The 10,996-nt window shown below is 31.2% G+C and overlaps 1 protein-coding gene across 1 annotated transcript; it reads right to left on the reverse strand.

Annotated features, from left to right (window-relative positions):
* Positions 1-2,317: 2,317 nt before the first annotated feature.
* On the reverse strand, positions 2,318-7,428 carry LOC123200227 (protein NSP-INTERACTING KINASE 3-like). The gene is made up of 8 exons (XM_044615379.1): positions 6,087-7,428; positions 5,721-5,843; positions 5,458-5,621; positions 5,148-5,358; positions 4,817-5,054; positions 4,383-4,536; positions 4,001-4,268; positions 2,318-2,733 (listed from the first exon to the last, which is right to left on the reverse strand). Exons 1-8 carry the CDS (start codon positions 7,426-7,428, stop codon positions 2,318-2,320), a joined length of 2,916 nt encoding a protein of 971 aa, XP_044471314.1.
* Positions 7,429-10,996: the final 3,568 nt, after the last annotated feature.

Raw genomic sequence — 10,996 nt, forward strand, 5'->3', positions numbered from 1 at the left:
TTCAACAGTGCCTCCCCTAAACCAAACTTGCTCTTCATTCCTAGTCTTGCTGCAATTTTTGTGAAAACCGCCCTTCAAGTGGTTTAGTAAAAATGTCAGTCTTTTGTCCATCAGTCCTACAATACTCAACATGAACTACAACTTCATTCACAAGCTCTCTCAAGCAATGATACCAAATTCGAATATGTTTTGTTTTTCCATGAAGAACTAGATTCTTCAAAATTTAAATAGTCAAACTATTGTCACAAAACAAGGTTGTTGGACCTATTTGAACATGTTTGAGCTTATCCAAAATACCATGCAACCAAAGTAGATAACATCCTACAAAAGAAGCTGTAATATATTTGGCTTCTGTGGTTAAGAATGCAACTATAGGTTGCTTCTTTGAACACCATGCTATTGCTCCACTTCCAGTATCAAAAACATAACCTAAAGTGCTTTTACTATCATCCACACTCCTTACGAAGTCACTATCAGTATAGCCAAGAAGATTAACTAGCACATTTGCTTGATAAAAAATGTCATAGTCAAGAGTTCCTTTTACATATCTAGAGATTCTTTTCGTTATCTCCTAACAACTAGAGAATGGTTTCTCCATAAATGTGCTCACCAAACTTACAACACACATAATATTAGACCTTATAGCTATCAAATACATTAAGTTTCCAACCAAACTTCGAAACATAGTTGAATTAACCAACTTCCCCTTACCATGTTTGCTTAATTTCAATCTTGTAATACAAGGAGTTGAAACAGAAGTTGCATTCTCCATTCTGATTTTTCTTAAAACCTCCTATGCATAACTCTCTGAAGTAATAAAAATTCCATGCTTGGATCCAAGAACTTCAATTCCAAGAAAATGATGTAATTCACCCAAATAAATCATTTCAAATTCATTCTTCATTGAGAGTCTAAAATCATTCAATAGCCTTAAATCATTACTAATAAAAATAAGGTCATCAATATAAAGACTTACAAATATGAAGCTTCCATGTGAATTGGTTTTGGTGTAGAGAGTGTGCTCCAATGGAAATTTATGAAAATCATTCTTCTCAACTTGTTGACTTTATCTTCTTCTCCTTTTTTAACAAAGTTAGGAGGTTGTTCAAGATAGACTTCTTCCTTAAGTACACCATTAGACAAGTCGATTATATGTCCATTTGGAAAATCTTCTAATTATTTTGAGTTGTAAGAGAGATCATCAATCGAATTGTATCGAGCCTTGACACTGGAACAAATACCTTTGTAAAATCTTCTTCTTCTTTTTGCTTATATCCTGTTGCAGCAAGCCTCGCTTTATGCTTATTGATGGAGCCACTTGTATTCATGTTTGTTTTGTATACCCATTTAACACCAATGGGTTTTTTATGTGGAGGAAGATTAATGAGCTCCCAAGTTCCTTTTTTTTTCAATTGCTGTTATTTCCTCCTTCATGGCTCTTTTCTATACTTTTTCCTTGTTTTCATCGTCAAAGGAGATTGGATCACACTTCTCATTTTTCTTGGAGGAGGGCTTAGAGAAGATGTTGATGAATAATTTGATGAATAACTTGATGGAGTTCTTAGTGAGTGAGAAGGATTTTCTTCTTCTGAATCTTTTTCTCTGTTTGAAGGAATGTGCAACTCAATTGCTTTGTCTTTTGTATTTTCAAAGCTTGAATTTTCATCAATACAAACATCATGACTTATCATAACCCTTTTTGTCTTTGTATTATACAGTTTGCAGGCTTTGCGTCTTTCACCGTATCCAACTAAAATGCATTTTTTAGACTTATCATTAAATTTATTCCTCTTTGCTTGTGAAATGAGTGAGTAAGCAACACTCCCAAATACCTTTAAATTTTGAATATTAGGCTTTCTTCCATACCATGCCTCATGGTGTGCAATATTTCAAACACTTTGTTGGAGAACAATTAATAAGATAATCTGCACAAGAAACAAACTTTGCCGAAAATTCATTTAGTAAATTTTTTCTTTTGAGCATACATCTCATGCTTTCAACAATGTTTCTATTTTTCCTTCCACTTAAACCATTATGTTGTGGTGTAAAGCTTGTTGTCAACTCATGCCTTATGCCTTGTTCTTTGAAATATTTTTCAGCTTCATTTGAAATATATTTGCCACCACAGTCTGTTCTCAAAGATTTAATGTGAAGATCAATATATTTCTCTACTTTCGCTTTAAAATCTTTAAAAGCTTGAAATGCTTGTGATTTTTCTTTAAGAAAATAAATCCATACCTTCCATATAAAATCATCAATGAAAGTGATGAAGTACCAACTGCCTCTAAGAGACTTAGTTGGCATTTTTCCAAAAAGATCAGAATGGACAAGTTCCAATGGCCTTTTTGCTCTCAAGCATGATTGTTGAGGGAATGGATCTTTTGAGTTGCTTTCCAAGTTGACAAGCTTCATCAGTCTCTTCAACTTGATCAATTCTAGGCATCCGTCTAACCATCTCCTTTTTCGATAACAACTTGAAACTTCCATAATTCAAGAGCCCAAACCTTTCATTCCACATCTTGGCAACATTTTGGTCAACAACAGTAAAACAAGATAAATTTGTGGTCTCAAGTTGGAGAGGAAATAAGTTATTAGAGGCCACACCAATTTTTGCAATAACTTGATTTCCTTTTGATATAGTACAAACATTATCATGCATATGCAAATCACACCCTTTCTTCATAAGATAACCAACACTAAGCAAGTTACTTTTCAAACCAGGAATAAAGTAAACTTCAGACAATTTCTCAACATTTCCAAATTTTGTTTTAAAATATTGAACTTTGACTAATTGAAACTCTTTTTACTTCTTCTTTTTGTCACTCAATTCTTACATTGTTTTGCAATGGTGTTTGTTGTTCTCAGGTAAAGAGTCCCGTTCTAGATCATGGTTCTAAACATCTCTAAGAATCATTACATGTTAACACGTTATTTGTCATTGGAATAGGATAAAAGGTACATATCTAGAATGTATATAAGCATACCTTTTTTATACGATTTCATTTCCTCTATGGCTTTACAATAAGGTTTATATATCTATATCCACATATCTATACAAACAAATATCTATACACATTACAAAATGTTAAAACTCTGACGATAAATTTGTTTGTTAGATCTTCACAGGGAGGAAAAACAATTGTCTAAATGATCTTTTAAGTTTGTCTAAGTGATAAATTGTCCAAATATCCAAGTTCTACTCATTAATATTTCTTATAATTGACCACAGTTTCTCACTTTTTAGTTGATTTAAGTATTATTGAATGCTTTCTTTTTACTCCTATTTGGATACATCTTTTTGCCAGATTTACTTTTGTCATCCACTAATAGTTTTCTCTTCTTTATATTTTTTAGGTTGCATAATATGAATTGATTGATCATTTGGCGCAAAATTCATCAATTATTAGAGTTTAGTAGGCTTGAGAGTTATATGAATTTGTTTTTTATTAGACAAAATTTTAATTAAGTTGTTGGATATGTGTTTTTGAAGAATTTTAAATATTAATTATACTAATGGCATTGTGTAATTTTGTTATTTATAATGAAAATGTTGAAATTTGAATAAAAAGATATATATAAATATATATATCTATATATATATATATAAATTAAACTATATGTACAAATAATGATATATCATCATATGATTAAATGATGTTTTATCTTTAGTTTTCAACTATCCAATCACATAATGACACATAATTAGTTATATATATTTGGATTATATTTAAACAATATTTAAAATGACATAAACCACTATTATTGAAAAAAACAATTTGTAACATGATTGTGATCCACCCATCCTATTGGTAACATGATTAAAAAATGTACAAGACGTGCCAGTCATAATTCGTAACTAATTAATGTGGTGTGTCAAAAGTATATATTGTCATCATAAACCAAGAGATTTGTCATCACAATTGGTTGGCCTAAAAATTATGAATCTGACTTAACCTTTATCGTGGATGCATCTCGGTCATGGTCAAATTATTTATTGTACAGTTGTCTGCCCGGTTTATTCCACTCGGATTGCCCACATCAATGCTCCGTTCAATGGAAAATGCAGGCTGTTTTGGCATCGGCAACTTCACTCCTTCGCTCGTTAACATAGAAATAACAACCGGCATTGTAGGTCTGTCAATTGGATTGTGTTCAACACAAAGCAAGGCCAAGTTAATGCATTTCAGAACTTGATCTTGACAGTATGAAACACGTAGTGTTGGATTCATTAGTTCCATGGGTACATCTTCCTTCCACAATTGCCATGCCTGTGCCACTCAAAACCATTAAAGTCTATTATTGAGATGCATGAATGATAATAAATGTGTACATGCATGTTGGATTTAACACAAATTAGAGGCCACACTACAACATGAACTTACATATCCAACGAGGTTGAGTGGCTGATCATTATAAAAAATATTGTTGTTGCTCCTGCAACCACTTATAATCTCTAAAGCTAGAACACCGAAACTGAATACATCAGATTTCTCTGAGAAAAGGCCACCTATAGCATACTCTGGAGCCATATAACCGCTTAATAGATTTCATTCATACAAGGAGAACAAACAGTTAGTATGTAATTGAGTACTCAAAACTGAGTGTAAATAGCATTGTTCATTAAGTTTCAACAACTTTGTTTGTATTTGCTTTATGCACCCAATTTTGAACACTTAATTGAGTATTCAGATGATATGTCATCATGTGATTAAGTATTTAATTCAATAACATTAAATCATATGATGACATGCCATTTAGTCCCTAATTGAGTACTCAAAACTGAGTATAAATAGCATTGTTCATCTTCATTACTCACCGTGTACCAGCAATTCTATTCGTATTTGCAATAGATCCAGTGGTAGTGAAAATCTTTGCCATACCAAAGTCGGAAATCTTAGGATTCATATTTGTGTCAAGTAATATATTGCTTGCTTTCAAATCTCTATGAATTATTTTGAGTCTTGAGTATTTGTGCAAATAAAGCAGCCCATGAGCTATTTCACCGATGATGTTGAAACATTTGCTCCAATCAAACAACTTCCTTTTAGATTCATCTGTTATAAGAATAAAACAAGTTCGAAAACGTCTCAACTTAATAATGAAGCAAAGAAGTTTCAATATTAAGTCAGAGAAATCTGCATATTTACCAAAAATATGTGCGTCCAAGCTTTTATTAGGCATGTATTCGTAGACCAAAATTTTCTCTTCCCCTTGAATGCAGAAACCCAAGAGCCGCACCACATTGGTGTGTTGTAATTTAGCCACTACTAGTAGCTCATTTTTGAATTCCAGTAGTCCTTGTTTGGATCTTCCAGACAGCCTCTTTACTGCTATCTCTTGTCCATCAGGCAACATACCCTGAAATCATGATTAATGAGACGTAATTGCTTAATATGTTTGAGATATATAATCTTCTATATGAAAACAATTTTAGCCATTTTTGTTATACGAATTTACCTTGTAAACAGGTCCAAAACCACCCTCTCCAAGTTTATTTTGAGATGAAAAGTTATTTGTAGCAAGCATAATGCATGATACTCTATATACTTTCAAATTGGAGTCTTTCTTTCCATCAATCTCAAGCTCCTTTGCTTCACTCATTAAATCAAATAGAAACTTGGCTGTTTGGACGTCAACACAGAAAAGGTTGATCAGCTTGGCATTCGATAAAAATAATAATAATATTTTCTTTTCAATGTTAATTCTAAATATAAAATCACCTTCTAGTCGAAGTCTTCTCCATCTAATAAAGAAAATAATAGCCACGACGAGTATGATAATAAATGCATCAACTACACCAAATGAAATCCCCATCCATTTCAACATCGTAGGAACTGCACTACCTAATAGCGAAAAATAGTTTACCCATTAGGTAAGAATAGTGCTGGATCATTAAATCTAATTTAATCGCAGTGCAGAAATGCTTTAACAACTTAAATATCCACAAGATAAAACCAAATTCGTTATCAATATAGATTCACATAAAAAATTCCAACAATTGTTAAAAACAAGACTATATAGGTCAGCCAAAAAACTTATATAGAAAATGTACATGTAAACAAAATCAATATCATCTTCTTTATTACCTGATGAAGCTTTTGGTGCTAATGATGGTGGTGCCAGTGACGGTGATTCTGCCAAGTTGCAACTTCTGTTCAATGGAAATCCACAAAGAAAAGGATTTCCATCATAGAAGTATTCAAATGTAGGATTAGATGGTATATTTCCAGATAAATTATTATATGCCACACTGAAAAAAGACAGAAAACCTATGTCCATTAGTTCAGCAGGAATTCTTCCATTCAGATGGTTATAGGAAAGATCCAAGCTCTCAATATGTTTGAGATTTGACAATGACATTGGGATTGATCCTGTCAAATTATTTTTAGACAGATTAAGAAAAACAATCTTGGTAAGATTTCCTATTGTAGGGGGAATTCCATCGGACAATTTATTGCATGAAAGATCAATTCCTGACATTAATTTGAGAATTCTTCCTTTATAAGGCCATGATTGATTTTTTGTTGTGATTTGTATAGATTCTTTGCTTTCCCTTCGTAGCCATTTTGCACTACCATTGATACCTCCATCCTCAAACCCAGAAGTTAAAATTTCATCATTCCCATTTCCTTCTTGGAGGGCAGTAAAATATAAGCAAGAAGGAATTTTACCATGAAAATTGTTTTTGGAAAGATCTATCAAGCGTAGCTGTCCCAAATCACATAACTGAGTAGGTAATTCACCTTTAAGATTGTTGCTACTTAAGACCAAGTAACTTAAAGAAGAAAGTCTCCCAATCCAACTTGGAATTTCCCCTTCTAAGAGGTTATAACTAAGATCTAAGACCACTAAGGAAGAACTATTAATGTAGAAAGTATCTTTTAGTTGTCCTTGTAATCTATTTCTTGATAAGTGAAGTTGTTTGATACTTGAAGTGTCAAAACAAGATGGTAAACTTCCAGAGATATTATTCTCTGTAAGGTCCAAAATTTGAAGAAAATTTAATTGACAAAGTTCTTTCGGAAGTGGACCTTCAAATTGATTATTAGGCATCACTATGTCAACTAAATATGATAAATTTCCAAACCATCTTGGGATCTTGCCTGATAGATGGTTATCATTAAGAAACAATACTTCTAAAGAGGAGCACTTTAACAAGCTTTCTGAGATCTTTCCACTAAAATGATTTCCATCCAATTGTAGCCATAACAATTTTGTCAAGTTCACATTGTTGGAGAAGATATCACCTTTCAAATATTTGTTTGATAGCCAAAGTATTTCTAGTGAGAAACAACCCATTGCCAAGTGTTCAGGTATTCCACCAGACAAGTTATTGTTGGATATGTCTAAAATTCTCAATGACTTCATATCACCAAAAGAAGATGGAATACGACTATTGAAACCATTTCTAGACATGTTTAAAGACATTACGTTTGGTAGTTTTGTACCAATCTCCTTTGGAATTTGACCATTGAAAAAATTGAAGGAGACATCTAATGTTTTTAAATGCATATGAGCCTCATATGGTAATTGAAAAGTTCATAAAAGAAAATCATTAACTAGACAAAGTGTTTCCAATTGGGCATTGTTATACAATAACCAATAAGGAAATTCTCCACTCAAGTTAATGTGAGAAAGGTGAACTTCTCTCAAGTCATTTTGATGATAAAGAAATTCAGGATAAGTGCCAACATTTCCATTACCAGACAACGTTATGGAATTCAATTGAAATTTTGGGGTCAAGGAATATGACATTGTCTCCTCATATAATTGGTTTTGTTCACTCTTGAAATCTCTAAGGTTTGAAAGGTTAAAAAATGGATAGAGTGAAATTGGGATTTGGAAGAGATTCTCTGAAATGTGAAGCACTTTTATAGAGACTAGATCCTTAAGGGGAGATGAAGAGATGTTTCCAGTAATTAAATTTGAAGAGATATCTAATTGTTGAAGTGAAGTTAAATTTGCAAGACAAGGAGGTAGATCACCTCGTATATCATTGTTGTCTATATACAACTCTTGCAAATGGAGCATCTCACACAAGCCTGAAATAAAACATGTCATTTAATTACAATGATATATATAATTAAAAAAATTAAAAAAAATATTAGTAAATTGAATTTATAGTGATTTTAATTTTTTTTTTGTTATTGTTTCTTATTTCAATTCCTTCAATTAGTACAAGTGATCACTTTAAACTCCTCACGAATTGTTCAAGCTGTTTATTATACTTTGATAAAATAACAATATTAAAGCTTTAAAAAGTCATTTTATATGTTTTAATACTTGTAATTTAATTATATTCTCATTCTGTTTTTAATATAAAGAAGTTAGACTTGAGCATCTAGTTAAAATTTATTTTAGGGCGAGGGAGTAGAGAGAATATGAAAAAATTTACTAACCTTGATCATATAATGTGCCACTCAGTCCACAATTAGATAATGATAATTTCTTAATAGAAATTATCGGTTTAAAGATATTGGAAAAACTATTGTTAAGGGTAGCATGATCCATGAACAGACTTTCCAAAATCTTGAAATCGAGTGGACCTACATAAATTAACATGAATGTTGTAAATTTTAGTTTGAAATATAGAAATTTAATAAAGCTCTCTTGAATTACCTTGATAATCAGAGAAGTCATTTAATTCACAAGATGTCATTGACAAATATTTCAATGAAGTAGAAGTTGCAACAATTCGTAGAAAACTTATATGGATCTTAGAATTATCCAACATCAATTCTTCCAAACTGATCAAATTGTGCTTCTCTGCTGAACACAATAAAACATATTTAAAATTGTTAGTTATTTTGTTTTAGCTTCATCTCATAACTTTAACTTATTTGTTACCTTGAGCAACCAATGTTGGTTTAAAATTATTTTGTGAAAGATCAAGTTTCCTTAAAGATGGGAATGACACCAATGTTGATAGGAAAAGGGTAGTTGCATTAGTGGTTTCCATATCTCTCAGACGAAGGACATTTAATTTCTTCAATCCTTTGTAACCTGTAAGTTAAAATACTAAATTTAGTACAAACAATTTTCTATGTAATAATACGAAATGAATTTTACAGAGGAATTTATTGTTTATTGAAATTTCATTCATTTAATAAACAAGATTAATACTCATTCTCATATTTTGGAAATTAAGGAAAAATGAAATATATATAGTTTTACCAGCGGGAGTAGAAAGATTTATGAAACACAATTTTTGCTTTTATATATATATATATATATATATAGTATTAACGTCAAGAATAGTGTTTGATGGTTTTTCAAAAAAAAAGGAGGAAGAAAACTTAAAATAAAAAACTATGGGCTTACTGGTTTCTAGTAATTAACTTAAGTCTTTCTTTCGTAAAAATAAATATTTATTTTTAAAATAAAAAAAGAAAATTATACTCCAGAATTGTGAACACAAAAAACATTTATTTATTTAATTTATCCCACATTTCCAAGTTAGGCTTTGGGAGTTTAAATAAACTTGGCTAAATAAAAATAAATTACTTTTCTTCTTACCGTACAACTCTTTGCTGAAATGATTTTTTTCCATTAATAATATATATGTATTATAATATGTGATTGAGTAATTTTGAGAAGAAAGAAAAAGTAAACAATTGCATCATCAAATCATATGTTCCCACTTTAGTTTGTTTGTATATGTTAGATAAATTTATTTGTACATATAGTTTTATTCTCATTACCTTTGGTGTTGATAAATTGGTCAATCTCATTCTGCCTCATGTCCACCTCCTCTAAATTTTTTAAGAAATATAATCCTAAGGATAAATCAAATAGAATTAATGAACAAAAATTATTATAAGAAGACTTGTGGAATTTTAGCATACTTACCTTGAATATCAACAATCCCGTTTAAATTATTTCTCTCTAGGTACAAATATTTTAACGAGGAAAGACCTACTAGAGATGATAAAACACTATTATTGAATTTGTTGTAACTTAAATCTAGTAGCTCCAAGTTTGTCAATTTTGATAGCCTCTCAAAACCTGCAAAACATTTTCAAGCAAATAAATTGCTCCATGTATATAATCATGTAATGTATTGCGAAATTATTATGATAAATTGGAAAGTCCACAATTTTTTTGAAGTCCTCCTATAATTTTTTTTGTCAATAATAAGAAATCATTTTATTAAAACCATATGATAATAGGTAGTTGCAAAGAAATTTATAGGAAATTAACTAAATATCATTGTACATGTAGAAATAATAAAGTTGAAGAGAGAAAGACAAGTGACCTTCGTTTTCAATACAACCGGCTATATTATTGCCACGCAAGTCTAGCCATTGTAATTGTTGGAAGGGAGAAAACAAAGATGCATTTAGAAACCACTCTTCCAATTTCCAGTCCCTTGTTGTATAAAGATTGAGTTGAATGACTCGGCTGGTGATGTTGTCACAAGTAACCCTATCCCATTTACAGCAGTCTGAATTCTTCGCCCAATCATAAGAAGAATCATAAAAATATGGTTCAAGTTGAAGTTGCAGAAGAGCGGTTCTTTCTTCATCCCAACACCCTTCACCCAAACAAACCAACTTCACTATTAACAATACCAAAAGCCACTTACAACCCATTTTTGATCAAAACAAACTGTATAATATTCTTATGACTCACAACGCATTGCCTTCACTCTATTTATAATATAATGAGGCCCCACCTCTCTTGGATTTCCAGGTCTATCCCATTATTACAATTTTCACACTTGTTTATAAGATATGGAAGAAAGGAGAATTCTTATCTCATCAATTTTATAGAATCCAGTTAACACGGCTTTGCCTACTCTAGGATTCGTTCAAGGATGCACTACAATTTTCAATTGCACATTTGTTTTCTAAGGAGACTTTTGAAAAAGCCTCACCGAATCCACTTTTCTTTGCATTATTTTTTTCAATAATGTCCTTGCAATAATATTATTTAATAAGACCGAAGTTTCGGGCTATATGAAAAGCATTTCAATGTATATATTTTAATCACCAAA

This window comes from Mangifera indica, chromosome 17 (genome assembly GCF_011075055.1).
Source record: "Mangifera indica cultivar Alphonso chromosome 17, CATAS_Mindica_2.1, whole genome shotgun sequence".
NCBI lineage: Eukaryota > Viridiplantae > Streptophyta > Magnoliopsida > Sapindales > Anacardiaceae > Mangifera > Mangifera indica.

Coding starts and splice junctions, on each gene's coding strand:
- LOC123200227 (XM_044615379.1), bottom strand. CDS start 7,428: ATGTCTTTAAACATGTCTAGAAATGGTTTCAATAGTCGTATTCCATCT. Junction 5,359..5,457: donor GTTTTGGACCTGTTTACAAG/GTAAATTCGTAT, acceptor TCATGATTTCAG/GGTATGTTGCCTGATGGACA. Junction 2,734..4,000: donor AATAAACCGGGCAGACAACT/GTACAATAAATA, acceptor AATTGTCTGAAG/TTTACTTTATTCCTGGTTTG.